Raw genomic sequence first — 23233 nt, forward strand, 5'->3', positions numbered from 1 at the left:
TGGGTTAATGTCTGATTTCTTGGTATTGGTTGGGTCACCTCCTTCATAGGAAGCCTTTGCTTTTGGTTTTGGGTCATTCAGACTAGTATTGAGAGAGTAATGAGTATTTTACTGATTCCATGTGTTGCTGATTTAGCATTTCAAGTGCAGGTCTCTCATAAATCAGAATATTAAGATTGATCCTTGTGTAGAATTTCTTGGACTTATCATTTTTGTTAAGCCCGGGAGAGTCTTCTATATTGCTGTAGCATTGTATAGTCTTAATCTTATGATCTTGGCAAGCATTTACTATCATATTGTAGTGGACAGATTGACAAAGTTTGCTCACTTCTTTGCCATCACGAGCTCTTTTTCAGCAGCTCAAGTTGCAGATTTGTTTTTTCATGAGGTGTTTAGATTGCATGGGTTGCCGAAAAACATTGTGAGTGATAGGGACAACAAGTTCCTAAGCACCTTTTGGGAAGAAGTCTTCAGGATGAGTGGTACGGTGCTTGCTCCAAGCACTAGTTATCACCCCCAAACCGATGGACAAACAGAGATAGTGAACAAGTGGTTGGAAGGCTATCCGAGAAACTATGTTTCGGAGCAGCAAAGAGCATGGGTGAAATGGCTCCACATAGGCGAGTATTGTTACAATTCTTCCTTTCGCATGTCAATAAGGATGTCTCCCTTCATGGCTCTCTATGGTTATGAGGCTCCTAGCTTTGCTGATTTGGTGTTTGGTGATAGCAAAGCCCCTCAAGCCAAGGATTTGTTGCAGCAAAGTCAAGACATCTTGAAATCCTTGAAGAACAACTTGCAGATTGCTCAGAATCAGCAGAAGATGTACGCTGATCAACGACGCGTTGAGCGCTCTTTTGAGGTTGGAGATATGGTTTATCTTCGACTATAGCCATACAGACAATCTACTCTCAAGAAGAGTGGAGCTGAGAAGCTCAAGCCTCGTTTCTATGGGCCATTCCAAGTCATCAGAAAGGTTGGAGCAGTAGCTTATGAGCTGGAGCTACCTTCGAGTAGTAAAGTGCACAATGTCTTCCACGTGTCTCGCCTCAAGAAGGCACTTGGACATAATGTTATTGCTTCTTCACAATTACCACCTTTGGACGAAGAAGGGCAGTTGATTTTGATTCCGGAAGAGATTATTGATTCCAGAGAGCGTTCTTTGAGAAGAAGAACAATCAAGGAATACTTGGTGAGGTGGAAGAATTTGCCCTTGGAGGATGCAACTTGGGAGAATGAGGAGATTTTGCAGCATCCAAACTTGCTATTGCTTGAGGACAAGCAATCTTGGGGAGGGCGGACTGTAATGTCCCCTTCTCAGGCGTGATGTTTCAGTTGACCGATGGTCTATTTCGGAGACCCGTAGGCTACTCAATGGGTGAAATTAGGGTTTCGAGTTTTGGAGGTTGTTGCTCGTGAATTAGAGTTTGGATCGCAAATTCTTTTTGGGTTTTCAGAGGGCTTCGCAGTGGTATGTCCGGCTTTGCGTTCCGAGAACTTTTTGAAATTTACTATTTTTAGTAAATTCTATTTCTGGCAGTGGTCCTGATTATTTCGGCACAGTTGGTTCTCTTCTTCAGTTGGTTCAGTTGGCTTCGTCACTTTTGGCCTTGAGATGTTTTTGGAGAGATAAGTTCATTTCATTTAAATAATGTTATGTTTTAATGTTATATTTTAAAGCTGACCCCTTGGCCTAGCTTCATCACTTCAAGTTGTTTTAAAAGGTGGTCTTTAAGGGTGGACGCATCATGGAAGGGATTTAATATTTCCTAAGGTCTAAAATCTTGCCTATGAAAAGGGGTGCCAACTTTATAAAGAGAAGTGAATTAAAATAAAGTTTAATTAAAGCTTTTAAAAGTGGCGCCATCTCTTGGAGGAAAATTCAAATGTGAAATTAGGGCGCACTTTCTAGAAGCCTCTTGAGATTCCTTGTTAAGCTTATAAATGGAGGCCTCTTCCCTTCATTTGGGCATCTTATGTCTATTGTAATGTTACTTTGCCGGAATGGTATTGGGGTTGTGTTGTGACCATTTCACACATCGCCCCATCGCAAATGGGGACCCCCTCTTTTTGCTTGTTTTTCGTTCGTTTTCGCTTTCGTTTTTAGGATTTTGTTAGTCAGTCAGTTGTCTGGATTTAGGGTCAAGCCTTTAGGGTTTTAGCTTCTGTCTTTTCAGGCCAGAATCCAGTCGTTTTGAGAGCTTTTTGAGCTTCCTTTCGAAGGATGCTAATTTTGAATGCAATAAATTCGCCAGAATGGTCTAATTTTCAATTGGAATGTTGATGCAGAGCTTAAATTTGTCTAAGTGTTGAAGATGAAATGGGAATTTTTGTTTGATTGAATATTTTTGACCAAATTTTGACCTTTTTGATTTTTGATCCTAGGCATTGGAAATGATTTGTTTTCGCCTTGTGAAGTGTTAAAATGTGAAAAATCATGTTATTTTGGCCTGTAGGAGCAAGATCGCTCCTGTCCCTCAGTGAAGGACGGGAGCTCATTTTCAAATATCTTACTATTCCTGCAGAGTCTAGATAAAATGCCTTGGAAGTGATGGAGAAAGGCGAGATCTTTCCATTGAATATAAATTGAAGATTTTCATGAGCACAGAAATGCCTCCAGGGGAAAAATCGCTCCTGTCCCTCAGTGAAGGACCGGAGCTACAGATCAAATTTTGCTTTGTCCTTGCGAGATTCCGATGACTTGACGATTTGAAGAGGTCCAAAGGGAGATGTTTTGTCAAATGAATATAATTTGAAGTGCAAATATGAAGGAGAATGACCCAGAATGCAAAATTCGCTCCTGTCCCTCAGGAAGGGACCAGGGCGAAGTACCTTATAGCTCCCGTCCCTCTCCCAGGGACCAGAGCGATATTCTTCATTGGGCAAAATCCAGACAAAGATCAAGTCAAGTTCATGTTTGGTGGCAAGGAAGTCGGTGAAATGAACTCATTGAATACAAATTGAAGATTTTGAAACGTCATCAAGGGTCCTAAAATGCCTAGTTCGCTCCTGTCCCTCAGGAAGGGACCAGAGCGATTTTTGTTATAAATGATTTTCTTGCCAAGTTGCAAACGATTTCAAGGCATGGATGAATGGAGTGGAGCATGACTAATCCGTTGAATATAAATTTGGAAGCTAGCGAAGTAAAATGAAGACCACAAGAGCAAGTTCGCTCCTGTCCCTCTCCAAGGGACCAGGGCGATGTGATGGTTATGTTGCTCCTTATTCAAGTTAAAAACCGATCCAAGTCAAGACGAAGGGTGGCAAGAACATTTCAAGACATCTTCATCAAAGCACAAGTTACCAAGGTCGCCAAGTGAAAGGATTTGCACTCTAAGACCCAAGATCGCTCCTGTCCCTCAGGAAGGGACCAGGGCGATATTTCCATTAAGGCATCGATTTCAAAAGACAAGCAAGTGTTAAGCTACCAAGAGGATCGAAAGGACGTCATTACACACATTGAAGATAATTGCAAGTTGGTAAAAACAAGAACAAGCTCACAATGTTGAACTTCGCTCCTGTCCCTCTCCAAGGGACCAGGGCGATTTACTTAGGACTCTTCATTTTGCTTCAAATGCATGCTAAGTTAGAGTTTTTCAACGTCATGTGAGGTTCAAGGTGTCTTTTGAAGATGACATGCAAGAGTTTTGAACGTCCAAACGCTATCAATCAAGCTAAGGAGTCCATATCGCTCCTGTCCTTTGGACAAGGACCGAAGCGATTTCATCAACAACACTCATACTCCTTCAAAGTCAAGGCAAGACGAGGATGGACGAGGTAAAAGACGTTATTTCGAAGGCAATAAACGATGAACTAAGGATAAATGTTACCAACTTGAGCTCAAAATGGAGAAAAGACATGGATCGCTCCTGTCCCTCTCCAAGGGACAAGGGCGATGATCCTTATAACGTCCAAACACCTCACGAAAGCAAGTGGGACGAGCGTAGAATGAACAAGCAATGATGTTATTTGCCTTACAATGAAAGATCGAAGATCAAAGATGCAAGATCAACGTGAAAACATGGAGATCGCTCCTGTCCCTCTCCAAGGGACCAGGGCGATGTTAGCCAAAACTCATGATATCCTTTGAAAATCACGTTAAGATAAAGACGCACAAGGTTTTAAATGGCATTTGGAAGATGATACAAGGAAAGGATCGTATCAAAATGGAGAATTTCAAGCGAAAACCTTAGGATCGCTCCTGTCCCTCTCCAAGGGACAAGGGCGATAATACATCTAAAGACACTCATGCACACATGCAAGGCAATCTAATTCGAAGAACCCAACAAGATGATCGATTTTGAACGTGGAAATGAAGGAGTTGAACGTTGAAAACGCAAGAATCATGACAAAAATGGTGAATCGCTCCTGTCCCTCTCCAAGGGACCAGGGCGATGAGGTACGTCCACTTCATTTTCAAAATTTTGGCGCCAAATTAACCTCTTTGAATTCATTTTAATGCTAAAGTTCGATAAAATTTAAAATCCTATTTAATTGGCATTTAATATGGCGTTTTGCATTTATTAATTATTTTGCCTTGGTTTAAAAATCGAAATTTATTAATTAAAAAACGAAAGGCATTTAATTAATTATTAATTAATCATTAAAAAATCGATTGGGGCGCTTTGATATGGAGGTCGGTCTTATTATTTAATTAAAAATCATTTTAAAATTGCTATATTTTCCAATTCGGCCTTAATTAATGGAGAGGTGCAAGCGCTATATATGGAGGGTGAAATTGTCATTTTCTCATTATCATTTTACTCATCTTACATGTGATATTGAGGAAGACGAAGGAAGTGCGAATGTGTGTTTGAAGAAGTGCGAATTTCCATTCAATCCAAAGGTGGCGCTAATACTTCCAAGGTGGTGCGATATTTGAAGATCTTCATTTGAGCGAATTTGCCAAGATTTGAAGGTCACGTTAAAGGCGATATTTGAAGATCACGTTGAAGACAAAGGTGGCGAAATTGATTTCTTGAGGAGATAACGTTGAATATCATTTATACCTCAATTTTGCCTAGGCAATTTTATTCTTTTTGCATTCTAGAGTTAGCTCTCTATTGAGGTATGGCGATTTGATTTTTATTGCTTGATTTGTTGATCGTCATATTTTAAGTTTTGAATTTTGAATTTTGAATTTCTTAGCTCAATCGCTTCATTTTTAGGAAATGATAACTCTAAAGACTTATCATGAGGTTTCCTAAAAATTTATCTCTCTAATCTACGTTATTCATTGCAAAATCTAGTTCTCATAATGAAATGTTGTGTAGGTATGGCAACCCCGAAGGCGGGAGCATCCACCAGCCGTTCCGCTCTCATGAAAGAAGATCAGAAGACCAAAGAAGTGGAGACCAAGATCGTGTCGAAGTGGAGCAACATTGGAGATACAAACTTGGGGAACTTGAGTACGAAGAAGTTTCGAGAGGTCCCTTACATTGGCAAGCCATCACCTGTCGCCCGGAGAATAATAGAGAGTGGCATCATTAAGGCGGCCGGTTTTCCTCCAGCTATTCAGTGCCACGAGTTGATGATCGAGTGTGCCCGACACTATAATCCACAGTCCAGGACGATCGTGTCCAATGAGGGAAACACTTTGGCGTACCTTTCAGAGGAAGCTATAAGTGAAGCTTTCCATCTTCCAGAGCACAGGGACATGATATACAAGAGCATAGAAGGAGCCAGATCAATGTACGATGATGATCCAGATGCTTGCCTAAGCATTATCAACAAGAACTGGCTACTCAAGAGTCGTCCCCGTCTAAGCAAGATCCCGAACACACCGCACAGGATTGATTTCCAGGAGGAGTACAGAGATTTGATTACCATGCTCAACCGAGTTACAGGAGCACCTCATGCCTTCTATTTTGAGAAGTGGATGTTTTACTTCATCCAGGTGATTGTTCAGGGTAAAGGTACGATACATTGGGCTAGGATGATTAGCCATTGCCTAGACGTACAGTTGAGGAGACTCAGGGCGACTAAGTCCTTCCATATGAGTTCATATGTCATCTATGCTTTGATTAGGAGTGTTGAGTACGCAGGACTACCTCACAGAGGAGTGATTGGAAGAGGACCCGGCGAGGTCAGAGCTTGTGATTCCTATGCCTACTTGCATCATCCGCCAGGGAAAAACTACAAGTTAGTTAATGATACCTTCACGATGAACATCACGAGGACGTTGCAAGGTGGAATTCACAACAGATTATCCCAGGATGCCCAGGAATTCATCAAGAGGTACGGTGCTTGGTTCATTCAGTTTCCCAAGTTCACTTACATTAGAGTGCATGGATGTCCTTTACCTCCATACATGTTGCCGAGATATCCGACAGATAGAATTGTGTTACTTGAAGTAACAAGGCAGTTGGCAGCATATACGAAGGGATTCAGACACAGACATCAGAATGGAGTCCAAGTACCTATTATTTTGGGTAATTCAGTTGAGGTATGTCCTAATGTTTTAGCCATGGATGACGCAGAGAAGGAGTTAGCCTTGTATTCTTTTTCATCTTTTGCTTGGAGAGAAAGCTTTGATCCACATGGACATTTAGAGGAGACGGTCGGCAGAAGATTTAGACATGAGTACCAAATTGAAGATTTTATGATGAACCTCCTAGATGATCTTGAAGTGAAACGAAAGATGCATTCTAGATTACCTTTGGATTTCATTAGGAAATGCAGGATTTATAGAGTGGCCGACCAAGCTCAGGACAATGGCAGGCATATCCAGTCTTCCTATGATAGAGAAAGCAAAACAATAAGGTTGGATTGGAATGAGCCCGAGGTCGTGGATTTAGATGCTTTGATGGCACCAGTCTTGTCTTGTACTCGCAGATGGGTAGACGTTCAGCATCAGAAGTTGAGAGAGCAAGGCATAGCTATGTCTTTTACTTTGGAAGAGAAATCAGCAGAAGGTGGAGTTAGTGTGAGTGAAGGCAATCCTAATCCTAGGAATTCAGGTGAAGGTAACCTTCGATGTGCTAGTGAGGGCAATCTCCATCCAAGAGGTTCGAAGAGAAAAGAAAGGTCAGAAAAGAAAGAGTCTTCCAAGAAAAAGCAAGGTGCCAACAAAGATCGAACACCAGGTACTTCTTCTAGGCCAGAGAATAGAACAATTCAAGTGGAAGAGTCCATGGAGTCTATGGTACAGAATGACAGGCAGGAGGAAGGACAGGCACAACATGGTTCGTCAGATGGATCTCTCCAAGACTATGAGTTAGAAGAAGATAATGAGATGACATCTCCTCCCAGAGAAGAAGAAATAGTGCATAACGAGATTCAAGTTCAAGAGACAAGATCAAATATCCCAGATTGGTTGAAGGAAAGATTGACTAAAGTGATCGTAGTAGAGGACGAAGACAATGCAATTGATTTAGAGAGCCTTGTTGGACGTTCACATGAAGTAACAGGGAAGAAGAAGGCTACAAAGATGTCCAAGATGATTCGAGATGAGACTGGATCCAGAAAACTGCAGATAGCTACACCGGTAGCGGATAAATATGAGGGTGAGATCCTAGCAGAGGATTATGATATTCAGACAATCGAGTTAGGACCATCCACTGCAGAACAGACAATGGATGATGCCACCGACACATTTGAGGCATTGAAGGACAAGCTTAGAGAAGAAGTGGAAAAGAATAGAAAGCTTGAGAGAGAGGTCGGTGCATGGAGGACATATTTCAGTCACATCAATGAACCTTTGGGACGTCAGGATCCAGTTAGATCACCAGTACAAGCATTGCCACTTCAATCAATCAATGAAGCAGAAAGATTCAGGAACATGGTCCAACGTACATGTAGTTGGATGGATAGATCTCATTCAGTGGCTATAGAGTTTGTTACAAGGATGATGAAGATCATTCATGAGGCTATCCAAGTTCTTGAGATAATCCACAAATTGATGATAACAGTAGCTGCATTTGCCCATACCAAGGACGTTATCATTCCTGTCTTGAAAGTTATAAGACATACATCGAGGAGAATTTTAGCGCAGGAGAAGATCTTGGAAGGTGATTCTCACAGTTTGTTTCAGTGGTCAACCTTACTCCATATGAAGAATGTTTTCTTCGAAGACATCAGTGTTAGATGTGGCCAAGTTGAGGAGGTGATCAATCCGATCCAGGACAGAGTATTTGAGGTACTTCGTACCATTCTTGGCAGAAGGATCGAGGTCGAGACAGATGTGGATATGCAGGAATTTGAGGATAGAATCAAGATCATCTTTTGCAAGGACGCAGATGTTACAGATGAGCAGTATGATCAGATGTTTGCTACCCTGCTCCTGATTGATAGAACGAAGGAACTTGAACCTTCATGGGATGCAGCTCTTCTAGATGCATTCGATCAGGTCATCCACTTAGAGGAGAGTATGAAGAATCTTCCCGAGATTCCAATCACAGAAATCGAAGGAATCGTGACAAAATTCATTGCATATGCTAAGAAAGAGAATTGGAAAGGGAATAAGATTCTAGATGAAAGGTTGTTACAGATGACATGACATCTTATTTCTCATTGGTTGATACCTCCTAGATTTTTGTGCCGAATTTAATATTTGGCTATGTATTTAATATTGTTCAGTAAAAAGGAGGTCATTTGTAACAAACCCTAATTAGGGTTTAGGTGTCATGATCTTGTCCGTTGATTTACTTTCAATCTGGACCTTTCATTGTAATTGGGGATGCTATATATACCCCCATTTTTCATTTCATTGGGTAATAGTGTAATAGAGGAATAGAGTAAGAGTCAATAGTTGATGTAAGAGAGATTAGAGTTAGAAGCAATTTTATTTTGTAGCAAGATTGAGTTTTGAAGAGAGAAATTCAAGCAATTGTTGTATATGATGACTTGGAAATCAATAAAATATTGAAGTTATGGTGTTTTGTTGCAAATTTCTTGAGTTATCTTCATGGTTGTTTGATCTACTTGAATCGTGCTCAATCAAAGTAATTTGTTAATTTGAAAGACAAAGTGTGAGATTTGATATTTGGTAGGATTCGTAATCCAAACCACTAGCTTCTTGCTGATTGTAGGAACGCCTTGCGTGGTCGACTGGAAAATACTTTGAGTCCTTTAATCTTCAATCATTATTGTATCTTGGATATGTACCTTCGTAGTAGTGTCCTTGATCTTTGATGCATTGAGTATCATTTTATTACCTTAGAAGATCGCACTAATTTCAATTGAGTTGTTATCTTATGGCAAAATTGAAGTTGGTTGAATCTTGCCAAATCTCGTCCATACTAAGTCATTCATAGGGTTAGGCTAGATTAGACCTCTTTTAAACCCTACTCCTTTTGCTATTTTTTGAAAGTTTCTTTAGTTTAGAAAATTTTTGAACTTTTGGAATACGTAAGGCCCCTTGGAGGAAACAACAAATCACATCATACCACTAAAAAGCTTGTCCACACGTAGAGACCCTACTAAAAGAACCTTGGAGTCTACCTAACTGATCCTTTATGCAGATCTTCAGCAGTTAGAGACTATTTTCTCAAGAGAGGATAAGATGCCTATTGGTATTTTATTCTGTGTATGATTGTGTATAAAATACACGTCAACAGGTTGCTTCGAGGAATGAATGCCTCCTAGCCTTAGCATTGCTTCTTGCTTGAAAGATAGCAACTAGTGGTGATTTAGTGTAGTTGTGAGAGTTTGTAGTGGGGATTGCATTGTAGCTTGAGTTGTGCTTGAGGTTCAGTTATTTGCATTTCATTTCATTTTCGGGAGTCGCGGTTAGCAGGGCAGATTTGTAGTTTCACTCATATGTTTCAAAATAAAAACATATTCATTCTGGGTATCGCATATTTCCTCTTGTTTTGGCTGGGCGCTCCTTTGTGCAAATTTGCAGATTCTAATATGAAGTGTTTTATTTTATAGAGAAGAATCGCCATTCTTGCTTGGCGTCACTGCTGGGAATTGCCTTGGGGTTCGTGTTAAATAATTTGTTGGGTTAATGTCTGATTTCTTGGTATTGGTTGGGTCGCCTCCTTCATAGGAAGCCTTTGCTTTTGGTTTTGGGTCATTCGGACTAGTATTGAGAGAGTAATGAGCATTTTAGTGATTCCATGTGTTGCTGATTAAGCATTTCAAGTGCAGGTTTGTTATAAATAAGAATATTAAGATTGATCCTTGAGTAGAATTTCTTGGACTTATCATTTTTGTTAAGCCCGGGAGGGTCTTCTATATTGCTGCAGCATTGTATAGTCTTAATCTTATGATCTTGGCAAACATTTACTATCATATTGTAAGCTGAACAATAGTACTGGCAGCATTTCTTCTCATTTTCATTTCACGCTTGTTATTTACATTTAATTCCATTTCTAAGTTCTTAGCATCTCCGCCATATGGTAGCTCCATTCCCACCCTGGGTTTGAAAGCACATGCTTGGTGTCGAGTTTTCCTTTCAGCAGTTGTAATTGTAAAGATCCTCTGACCATATGCTAGTCCATCTTGGGCTCATTCTTGGTTAGAGTTGCTGTAATGTCCCTACTAGTTAGAGATTACTGTCCTGCAAAACAGATTGTTAGAATACAACATATAAATATATATATAAACCATTTTTAATTTGCAATCTATCTTTAATACTTAATGAACATGATCATAATTTTCATCTAATAAAAAGGATACAAATGCCATACGAATGTATGTCCTTAGGCGGCCGTGAAGCTCGCCTTCTTGGAACCCCTTGGTTACAAGCCCTTCAAGAAGTCGAAGATGAGTTCGAATCCTGTCTTGGGTGTAACCTCTTACACCCAAGCCATCCAAGGAGGACCCTTGTCTATTCCTTGCCTTGGGTGATGCCTCCATCATCCAAGTCCTCAGAGGGGACCGGCCATATCCGTCTCTTCTTGGTTGAGTTTAATCAACCAAGCCATACATATGCATATCAGTTTTAGTATATATACTGCCCTAGGGATTGTCCTAATCCCTACATTAGATTTAGGAAGTTTCCTCCCTATAGCCTCCATCATGTAATCACATTTATATTACATTTTACAATTTATTACTATTTTCCATTTCATAATCCATGTTTACATATTCCTAATTTAACATGTATTCCCTAACATATATTCAGAAAATATCCATTAGCCAATATTCATATTTATCTATTAACGCATATTCCTAACTATGCATTGAGATGTTTTTATTAACATTTAAGAACCCTTCATTAACATATGTGATAAAATGTTCATTATTTATATTCAACATATGTATTACAATATTCATCATTAATATTCATTAATATACGTATTAAAATATTCATTATTAACACTCATTAATATTCATTCATTAATATACGTATTAAAATATTCATTATTAATATTTATTAATATATATATTAAAATATTCAAAATAATATTAAACTCTGCATATGAACCAGTGGCCTTTTATATCAGACATACATACTAAGCACGTCCCTATGCATACCACTAAGGACAAGGATGTTGCTGCCTGTAACTTAATAACAGTCCTGATCTGATTGATTGATGGCTGCCAATAATATATATATATATATATATATATATATGTATGTATGTATGTATTCCTTTTTCTTTCATTCCCCAATGATAGTATGGAACTAGCATCAACTTTCGTTAACTAATATCTTTATTATATGCTATTCTAAATGATTTCGTCAATAGTTAATTTGCAAATATTATCATTGTCTAATGCTAGGGGAACAATCTCTGATGCAGGCAGTTTTTCTGACATCAGTAGTCTCTATATTAATTGAAGTTACAAGTAACCTTAACGTATTTTACAATTTTGTGTTATTGGAAAGAATATTTTATTATTAATAGTTCGTATAATTTACACAGCTATCCAAAATACACCAAACGTGAATTCACTGAGTTTTACTGCATTATAAATTATACCCATCCTTATTTTGTGGTTTATGATACCATAATTACTCCACGTACTAATAGTTATAGCTATACTGCGATGTCCTACAAATACATTAGCCAACTTATACCTTTTTCTTATGGATATGAATTTGAATATATTCAGAATAATATTACGGCTGTCTTAATGTCATAATGAACTGGTAACAGCATTTTAATCATAATGGATTGTGTAACACTTCCTTTCTAATTTTGGAATTGTCCTGATACGTACCTGAGCCATCACAGCCAGAATTGTCTTTTAGTCTAAGGATTTCCCCTGTTCTTTCCTTCGTCCTTTCATGTTGTTCATCCTCCCGTGCTCCCCCTCTCGATCTTCCTCGAGCCTTTCTTTTATTCTCCTCCACGTCCTTAGTGGGGAGTCGTGTCCATTAGAATGGCTTTGGGAATGACGGTGACTCCTTGAAAAGTCACCGCTTCCCAAAAGCTTATAATATTTCTTAATCGATGTAAGTTAATAACGGTTTATTAATAATTTGTAGATTATTAATTTGTAAATATTATTTAATTATTTTATGGTTTATTATTATTTGTAAATTAATAATCTACAAATTAATAATCAGTAAATATTATTTTTTTCTTTTGCATTTTAATTGTATTATTACTTATTATTGAATATTATGTTGATAATATATAATATTCAAATCATGTTCATAAATGATATTTAATTAATGGATTTTAAATAATCATTCATTGGTATTTATTATATTAATTAATAATAATAATTTCTTCATTTAGGGTCTCTCCCTTTCTCTCCGTATATATATAACGATCCAGGAGGGGACATGACAGTTGCTTTCAGCATGCACTAAGATCCTTTGACCATATGTTAGTCCATCTTGGGCACATTCTTGGTTAGAGTTACTTTTAGAATGCTTTAAGACCCTCTGACCATATGCTCACGCCTTGCCCAACCCGGGATCCTGGTGTACATTCTTGGTTAGAGTTGTATTCTGCACCGTTTTGGTTTAAGTGCTAACACTAACGGATGTGTGTTGCATTACTTTTTGTAATTGAAAAATTGAAAAAATTGGTCTGGGATATTTCAGGGAAGCTCCATGGAAACTAAAAACTAACCTAAAACTGGATAATATGTATCTGAACCTAAAATCTTTACAATGATTTTTGGGGTGGTTCACATTCATGTTGAATAAAATGTAAATGCTTATTTTTTTTGTCTTTGCCTAGTGCAAAAGGCTAAGCCACTCTTTCACCACTACATGAAGGATTTTTTATTTTTTGATGTAAAATGAATCCTATGACTACATGCCTATTCCATTTGGTTAAAAACAGATTGAGCAGGGTAATACATAAACACGGATACTATGGTTAAATTAAATGTAGGACTTAGTACAATGTCACGAGCAACACCTTTGAGTTCATCTATACTATAAGCATACAAATTCTCCAAAACAATTGAACCCTTAGCACACATAATGAAACATCTCAACAAACATTCATAAGCAAGATAGGTGCTATAAATGTTATTGAGTGCACAATTTTTTTTGCATAGTTCAATAATAACAATAACATTGAATACTTGATAGATAGCAACTCCAACAATATCTAGGCGTGAGAATTACCATTGATGAAAACATATGCAAGTTTGAGAATTACCGTTAATGAAAATTAAGTGCAAAAAGGTACTTATTTATATTATCTACAAATAATTTCATGGAAATAGATGGATTTAAGTAACTAAATGCAAGCTATATTACAAATTAATCCTGTCCACTAATCCTAATTTGACAAATGTGATTGTTCAATTGACAATTGAAATACTAGAAGTATCCCTTAAAAGCTACCATATCTTGCATGATGAGATAAACATTCTAACAATAGTTGACTTTTGGCCATAACTAAAGGATGCTAAAAATAGTGGAAAGATAAAAGTAGCGGAACTTAAAATATTCTCTTCTCCTAAAAAGTGATGAATGCTACAAATGGTGCAAACAATTTTAGCATGAGTTAAAAATAGAAGTCTCTGAAAGGTGGTTCTAGATGCTCTTGGTGAAGCTTTCATGGTGAATCCTTGGACAATTTCATGGCGCTTAGAAATATAGTAGACAACTTTTTCAATGGTAGAGCTCGATCTGATGTATGAGAGTGTTGATGAATGTTAAATGCCCTTGCCATAGATGATTGCAAAATTGCATTTCCAAACTTGTTCATTTGTTCTACTGCTCTAATCGATTGCCAATATAAATAAGTGTTCAAAGGGTCTTTAAATAAATGATCATTTTCTAAATTTAGATATTACCTCTATTTTTAGCTATTTCTATCATTTTTGAAAGAACAAATTCTTTATATTTATAGCCCCATCTACTTTTGAATGGTTATAATCTTACAAATAGAGATGCCTCCTTTTCATTGATTAAATTGGTCTCCTACATAGCAATGTAGTTTAATTATATTGACTGCAACCAACACCCATTAGAGAAGTATGCTATTGCGTTCTAAGTGCAATATAAAATAAAATAATAAATGCCCTTTTAGCCATGCACTTGTAAATTGGAAAAAAGCCCACAATGTGCTTTCAGATCCGCACACATCTCAATCCTAGGTGCTTTTTTGGTTATTGTTGAAAACATCATTTTTATGCCATTCAACATCACATTTATCTAATAAACTTGTGCATTAGATATTTGTCACAATTTCATTCAAAAAAAATCATTCTCGTGCCTTGAATAGGTGCATGATTTTTTATAGGCCCATCATTTTAGGGCACAATTTTTGATTGTCGACGACACTTACCTCTACAAAAAATACCTCCATTCTCCTCTAACATCCTTTCATTGATTAAGTAGGTCTCCTACATAGCAATGTAGTTTAATTATATTGAATGCAACCAACATCCTTCAAACAAGCACGCTATAGTGTTTTGAGTGCAAATTAAAAAAAATAATAAATGTCCTTTTATGTGTGCACTTGTAAATTGGGAAAAAACCCAAAATGTGCCTTTGGATCCTCATCCATGTCGCAATCCTAGGTGCTTTTTGGTTATTGTTGAAAGCATCCATTTTGTTCCATTTAACATCACAATTATTTGATAAACTTGTGCATTAGATATTTGTCACAATTTCATTCAACAAAAATCATTCTCTTGCCTAAATAGGTGCATGATTTTTTATAGACCCATCATTTTAGGGCACAATTTTTGATTGTCAACTGCACTTTATTCTACAAAAAATACATCTATTCTCCTCTACATGTAGCTGGTAACTTATTTCCTTTTGCCCGTGCTTGTAAACCTAACATGCAAATGTCCATAGTTTTAAATTTTTTGAAAATTCTAGACTTCTTAATGAGGCACACACTTCGAGTGAGGCATGCACCTATTCACTAATTTTTTTCCAAAAAGAATGTCTTTAAAGTGCATGTGTGCTTGTAGATGATACAAATTATGAATCTAGAGGACAATGCCTGTTGTGCAACTTGCAGTTTTGTAAATTCTACAACATAAATCTAGAACAACAAACTCAAAAAGAGATGTATGCAGCTCCAAAATGTTCCTTTATTCTATTTGAATTCCAGTTTGTACAATTCAAACAAAAAATCTAAGAGTCACAACACCCCTTTGGAATTTGAAATGAACAGTTTGGATAAAATAAAGTATGAAAACAAATTCAAATTAAAAAAAAACAAAGAAACATGTATTTTTACAATGCCAAGTTAGCGGGGTCATAAATTTCTGCTCGGTGTTCAAAATCTGAAACCATTTACACTGTTGGAAAGGTTTCCAAGAGCTCTAATTTCAGTCCCTAAAAATTGTTGCCTTCGGCTAAAACTTTTTGGTGACTAACGATAGTTTTGACCCATTTTTTTCTCTGAAGGCCTTCGAAAATGCAAATTAGTAAAATGTAGAAAATATCGAAAAAATGGATTTTCGATATTTTCCATTTCTGCTTGTGCCAATGCCATCCAAGTGCTCCTAAACTGTTAAAAGATCATCCCCCCCTTGAGAGGCAATGGGCCCCATTGCATCAACACTCTACAATAGATGAGGAAAACGTGCTTGAATTTGCTCTCAAGTAAACCATTTACCCTAGTGAGAAAAATGACCAGCTTGAACCACATGATAGAGAGGAATTTGCTGTACGGTGTACCTTTAGATTTTTCTCACTAACCTCCATTTCATTTCATGATCACTTTTTAGTGGTGCAGCAGTCTCTTGTTTCAATTCTGTGCTAGGAATGTGCTCAACAACTTCTGAAATATCCAACAACGGGGGAAAATAAGGCCCCAGTGACTCCACATTGAAAACTTGATGAAGACCCAAAAATGGTGGCAAGTTAAGTTGAAATGCTATTTCACCAACTTGTTATATGATTGTGTATGGGCCATAACAAAGAGGATGAAGCTTCCTGTTAGACGCTTGAAGTTGCAGCTTTTGACGATGCAACCATACCTTATCTTCAACTTGAAAATGATGAGGAGTCCTATGCTAATCATGTGTCTCCTTATATGTTTCATTGCTGTTCTCCAAGATTTCATTAACCTGTTGTTCTAGGTGGCGAATCTTGTCAATAAATTTTTTTGCTTTGTCTTCCTCCTTATCAGAATATGGTGCCAATTTAGGTTGAATGATTAGTTATGCAACATCCATAGGCGCCAATGGCTATTAACCAAGACAAACTTAAATATGATGTAATGTCCCCTTTCTAGCACATGTTGTATGAGGTTGTCGTTAGCCTATTTCTCCATGGTCCCGTAGGCTAACCAGGACACAAAAGGGATCTTGGAGGAATTTTCCTAGACATTTTCAGTTGCAGGTCATTCTGAGATGATTTGAGGCAGTTTTGGGCACACTTACTATTTACAGTAAGTCATTCTAGACATGGCTGGACATCTAGTGACAGTGACATGTTGATGGTAATTGTTTAAAATCGACAAGAAGATTTATTTATCATTGATATGATTTATTGTGCATTAATAAAGTTAAATTTAATTATTTAACTTTATTAATGCATAGTCTATAGTTGTGGGAAATATTTAAATAAAAGAGTTCCTCTTTATTCTATAATACATTGGAGACATAAAAAAGTGTTTGGGGACTTATTTTGAAGGAAAATCATGTTACATGGCATGGGAAATATTAAAGAAAAAACAATCATGATAAAATAGGGGCCAAAAAAGCAATTGCGAGAAAATAGAGGCGAAAAGGCAAAAATCCCGAAATTATAGGAAAGGGCTAAAAGGGTGATTTTATTTATCCCACATTGACAACAGGAGTGAATGAGCTCTTAGAAAAGGGTTATAAAAGATATTGAAGAGTCCTCTTTCACGATGCTTGGGTGAAGAGATAATTTGGTTTTGGTTTGGAGGAGACAATATTCCCGGGGCTTTGAGGACAAAATCCCTCTCAGCTATCAATCTGCACACTGTTGAAACACACAGCCTGGAGGTTAAAACAATAATCAGCATTCAAGGAATATCTATGTGCAAAAGAGTTTCCAGAATTTATTGGTACATCATTCTTAAGTTATTCACATCATTTGGGAGGAGCGATTCAAGGTATATTGCTGGACATATTAATTGTTGGGCTGTAATGCATACGACAGGTCGTACTTCAGACTTGGCTGGGTTGTATTCATTGCGGCAGCTACATTAATACCAGTTCTGGCTATTCCTAGTCTCCTTGCCGTCTTCAATATTGCTGGAGTTTATGGCTGAGGATGTCAACGCAGTGAAATAAGAGGATATCTGAGTGTTTTCTGAAGATTCCAGAGTGTTAGTTGTGCCTTGGCAGGCTGTACCTGTGCATGGAGTGTATGGGCAGCGCCTAGGGTTTCAGGTTCAGATTTATACTCAATAACAGAGGTTGGGACTGCGTCTAAAGGGTATGTTGTAGTTTGAATGCTCAGATTTCAATGTAATGTTCAAGGATATAACAAGCTGGGTTGAATAAGTTAGTTGTTGTGGTTCATGAAATTTGTTGTGGAATTGATTTCATTTACTTTCAGTGAGTAGTTGCAAGCACTGCTTAATGTATTTCATTGTCAAAAAATAAAGACATCTATTCATATCTAAAACAAACTCAGAAATCAGTCCTAAAGATGAATGCATGCCAAGTGTTTGACAAAATGTCAAACCACACAGACTGAAAACATAAGTGCAGCAAGGACAGGGGTCATTACATATGAACTATGCTTGTTGAGCTGTAAAGTGCTCGGTTGTAGCTGTGTCGGACATATGGAAGGCTTTCATCCCATGTGTGAGGATGTTTGGAATGATACATTAGTAACATGAGTAAAATTTGAATGATCATTCTATTGACCACCTCTATTTGGCCATCTGTTTGAGGATGGAATGTAGTAGATTTTGTCAATTTTGTGTCCATCTTTGCCCACAACGAGGATCAAAATTTGTTGATAAATCTACTACCTCTATCTAAAATGATTCTTTGCAGCAAACCAAAATGAACCCAAACATGCACAAAAAATAATTTAGCTGTATCCTCTGCAGAAATTGCCTTCTTACAGGCCACCATGATAGCCATTTTTGAAAATCTGTCCACCACCGCGTACACACAATCATGCCCTTGTCTGAGACTGAGTGCCATGGTTTATCTGGAATAGGAAGAGGTAAATGTAAGCCTATTCAACCATTGCAGGCTTTGCAATGGCACATCTTGGACAAGCTTATATGTATGAAATGATATCATGCTTCATCTTTGGCTAATAAACACATTTTTGAAGTACAACGGTGGTCTTACCTATTCCAAAATGTCCTGCAACCTTGTTGTAGTGGGCTTCCCATATCAACTTCTTGCATTCTTCAGTGGGAACACAAAATTGATCTATGTGACAAAGCATCTTATCTTGCAGGTAAAAATCAGGCACATATTTACCTTCAACAAGCTGGTGGTAAATATTGGCAAACTCAGTATCATTACCATATAAATGAGTCCAACTCTCTGTTTGATGGCCACATGAATCCAATACCATGGTCAAAGATGCAATTGGAGGCCTGCTCAGACAATCTGCCACTTTATTAGTACCCCCTTTCTTGTGGGCAAATGTTGAGATGAAATTGTTGCAGATAGGTTGACCATCTTTGATGCCTATTGTTTTACAATTTCCCTTGCGTTTGCAAAAATTGAATAGGCTTATGATCTGTGTGTGCGACAGTCTCCTTGCTTAAGATATAGTGTTTCCATTGTTTGTAGGCTTGAACAATGGCATATAACTCCTTATCAGTCTCTTAATAATAGGCAAATGTTTTTTTTTTTTGGTTATTTTGAGTTTTTCTTCCTTCTTTACTATACTTTAAATTGAGAAATGCATTTTGTATTGGCATATATCATTATATGCCTCTGACTATACCTGGGTCGACTGATATGTATCTAGTCTGCATTCAAGGCATATATGAGAAGTATCTTAGTTGTATCTGCAAGGATGTGCACATTAGAGAGGTGAAAGGGTATATTTGGTGATTTTGATTGCATCATGAATGAAAAAGGTACATTAAAGTTTAGCAATTCAACTCTTACAAGATAATGTTATATATAACACATAACTATATGACATATCCCTATATGTTCCAGATCACTTCCACTACACAGTAGCTTGTGCCGATGTAACATAAATGTTTGAAATTGTTGTGAAAGAAGCCTGCTTTAATAGGACGTTAAACTTTAATTGGTAAATTTGTGCTTTGTCAAATTCCTTTGTTCTCAATTTATAATCTTGAATTGCATCTCTTAGATATTTGTGATATGGTTTAGACTGCATGTAGGTTCCTTATATTTCTGTTGGCATTATTGAGTTCCATTTAGATGGACTTAGCTACTTTCTCCCCTGAACATCTACTCGAGTTAGTCAGTATGTCCATGTTTGTCCACTTTACCTATTTCCGTTCCATGCTTTTTGTACATAGGCTATTTAGTATTTACTTTTTGAATGACCAGTGAGCAAAATTTGAACTTTAATGTCTAAGTTTGAGATCTACAGGTAATAGGTTTATCTAATGTTAATGTGATATCTAGATCCATATCTTGGATTCTTAATGTCTATGTAAAGGCCCAACATTTTGAAATTGACCTAAAGTGAAATTAGGATCTATTTTCACCTTTTCACGTTAGCGAGTTTTAGACATATGACTCTTTTCATTTTGCTATATACAGGATACAACTCAGCATGCAACATCAAATAATGTTAAAGGTATGATTTTAATTTAGTCTTGTTTTCTTGTATTAGTGAGCATTATGCTTATTACACCAATTTTATTGAATGGAAATATGAACAACATAAATTAGACATTCTGCATCAATTAAAAACTGCAAGGTACTAAGGAAAAGGATAAAAAGCATAGTTAATACATCTTTGTAAACTGCAATAAGGCAAATGGATTAATAAACAGATGCCATAATCTTGTTTGGCATGATTTGCCTGAGTTGTGTTAATTAATTTTGGAGTTATGAGTGTGGTTGAAACCTTGACTTTTGTTGCCAATTGCCCCACTTTCCCCATATATCCTTTATGTACAAGTTATCTTCAGTTTTTTGAGGGTCTTCATAGTGTATCCATTTTCAGATCTCATACAATTTAGGTTTGTATTTGGAGACATGTAGATCAAGTTAACACTTAATGATGACATTCCATTCTATATTTTGTGGTGTTCTCTATGATGTGAAGGTGGCTATGCATAATTTATTGTGGATGTTTTGATGTTCTATTGTAGATTGTGTGCTTCACCAAATGTGTCAGTGTCATCACGTGCTTCCTAAACTTCCATCAATTAGAGTAGTCAAGGAGGATAATCAATTGAGGGGGAATATATGTAAAGTACATAATGGGTCATCATTGTATATACCATAACAAGGCAAACAAATGAATAATTGAATGCCATTATCTTTGTAGAATACGATATACCTAAGTACTAGTTATTTAATTTTAAAGGGTGATTGATGCCTTGGTCATCAGGGAATTGTTGCACCGCATTTCTCTTATGGCGAAGCTTGTTTCCATCTTATTAGAGGCATGGGAAGGATTTGGATGTGGAGGGTGTCCCATATGTGCAAAGCATTATGGACCTTAAGAAGAAACTTAAAATCATATATACAAGTTTGAGTTTTTTCCGTATCTCCATCATGTGTCCATTGCTAGATCTATGTGAGTTAGACTTGTGCATAAAGAGCACTTAGATCACACACACATATTATTGAAGACATTATATTCTATGTTTGATTGTGTGCGTATGTAATTGAAGACATTGTATTCTATATTTCATTTTATTCTCTTGTGATGCAATGATGACTAGACATCTATGTTCCACAGTGTTTTGGGGATGGGGATGGCAGTAATGTAGGGGACACATTTTAGGGATGGTAGTGAAACGGCCATGTTTTAGGTACTAAGGGGGATGGCTGTACATATAGGCACTTGCGCACGCACGCGTGTGTGTAGAGAGAGAGAGAGAGAGAGAGAGAGAGAGATTTATACAAGTTAATGCACAACTATATAACATGACACAACTATATAACATGACAACACTATACTAGCAGCAATTAATGTAAATTTTAAAAATATTTAAATTAATCATGCCACAAATATAACAACAGTATATTGTATAACGAAATAACAGCAATTTCAATTTCATTGTTCAACTATATAACATGACAACACTATACTAGCAGCAATTAATGTAAATTTTAAAAATATTTAAATTAATCATGACACAAATATAACAACAGTATATTGTATAATGAAATAACAGCAATTTCAATTTCATTGTTCAAATTTTACAGTTGAAAGTTTAAACTCAAATTCTGAAAATATGACTATGCTTCATCTGGTCTATTAATATCAAATGAACTATCTGTGTCACTCTCTAGTTGAAGTAGTGGTTCGTCCAATGGAAGCCCAACCAATCGTCGTTGCACCTCCTCATTAATGTGCCTAACATTTTCAAGCTCGACATCCCAATGTGTTGTTTGAGGCCATTGATACTTGTTAGTTTGCCGTTCTTGAAGTCTCAAGGAACTGTGAATTGCAACTGGTTTTTTTGCTTGTTTAGAGGTAAGCATATTCCTCTTGATTTAGTGGATAAAGCCATAAGTGGACCAATTCCTCTTTGCAGTAGGGAACAAGCATTGTGTGAGAGTAGACGAATAGCAAGTTGTTTCAACTCCAGTGCATCCTTCCCATGAAATTTCCACCTAATAGTGTTTTTTTTGTGGAATAGTGGCCCCATCTGTCTTGGCCTCTAGTTTGTTGAATGTAGGACCTTGAAGATCAGAAAATTGAAGCCACTGCTTCCAAAGTATTGTTGCCTCCACAATGTTGTACATCTTATGAAGGGCCTTCATAAAGCTGTCCATTACCTCATCATTCATAAAAGGAATAATTTGGTCAGGTTTAGGTGCATACAACTTGAGATTAAGAGCATAGGCAACCATTTGAAAAGGGTTGTTCCTTGTGTTCCACCTTTTGGAGACAAGAGGCCTGATATGCTCCTCATAGAATTTAATCTAGGATCTTTCTCATAAATTGCTTGTCTCATTTGATCAAGCATGCTATCAAAAGTTTCATAAATCTTTCCATAGCTAGAGAGTTTGAACTGGCATACTTGGTTACCCTGTCAAAGGTGATATGCTAGAGCAAATATATCTGCAATCAACATTTAAAAAATTAAAAGACATTAACAATATTAAAACTAAATTTTAAATAAAAAAATAACATATTCAAAACAAAATAGAAACTAGAATATTAGAAACATATTTATAAATAAAACTTTCTTACCTTTGGACCACCAAGTGTCCTATCTTTGATTGAGCTCACTTTTTCCACTCTCCATAAACCACCATGAGTTGTAGTGCATCCTGCACCTCCAACATGCCCTCTAATAAAATAAAATAGCTCGTGTTTCTAGCCTTTATTGGTTTGAGGAATTCTTTCCTTGATAAGATTGGAATAATACAAGGGAAGTGTGATGGTTAGATACAAATATTTTATGGTTCTAGCTTCAGCCATTGTTGTCTTCACTCAATCTATTTTGCTAATGTTCTTCAAAGCTTATTCAAAGCATGTATACAACATGGGGTCAAAAATATGTCTGTAAATGGTCTCAACCATAAAACCAACTGACTTACATACATGAGCTAAATCTGTCACAACTTACATAACATTACAAGACTCAATCTCCACTATGGCCTCCTTCAAGGTCAAATTGGTAATCAACATCCTTATGTTTCCTAGTGCATTTAATATCTCTAAAAAAGTATGAACTAGTAGGATATGTAACAATAATATTAATAAGTGATTGATGTTGAATATTAGTCCAGCCATCCATGATAATGGAACCACCACTCCTAATCCATGCCCAGGTCATAC

The 23233-nt window shown here is 37.0% G+C and overlaps 1 protein-coding gene across 6 annotated transcripts in view; it reads left to right on the forward strand.

The window, feature by feature from the left end:
- The window catches only part of LOC131030498 (uncharacterized), a 227606-nt gene that overhangs the window by 24348 nt on the left and 180025 nt on the right, over window positions 1-23233 (forward strand). For all 6 annotated transcript variants that reach the window (XR_009102912.2, XM_057961350.2, XM_057961349.2 and 3 more), the window contains exon 4: window positions 20026-20062. Coding sequence is in view for 5 of the 6 variants with exons in the window: in XM_057961350.2 (XP_057817333.2) it covers window positions 20026-20062 (37 nt within the window). In the remaining variant the exon portion in view is untranslated. The remainder of the gene's footprint in view (window positions 1-20025; window positions 20063-23233) is intronic.

The sequence above is a fragment of the Cryptomeria japonica genome, chromosome 2 (assembly GCF_030272615.1).
Source record: "Cryptomeria japonica chromosome 2, Sugi_1.0, whole genome shotgun sequence".
Classification (NCBI taxonomy): Eukaryota; Viridiplantae; Streptophyta; class Pinopsida; order Cupressales; family Cupressaceae; genus Cryptomeria; species Cryptomeria japonica.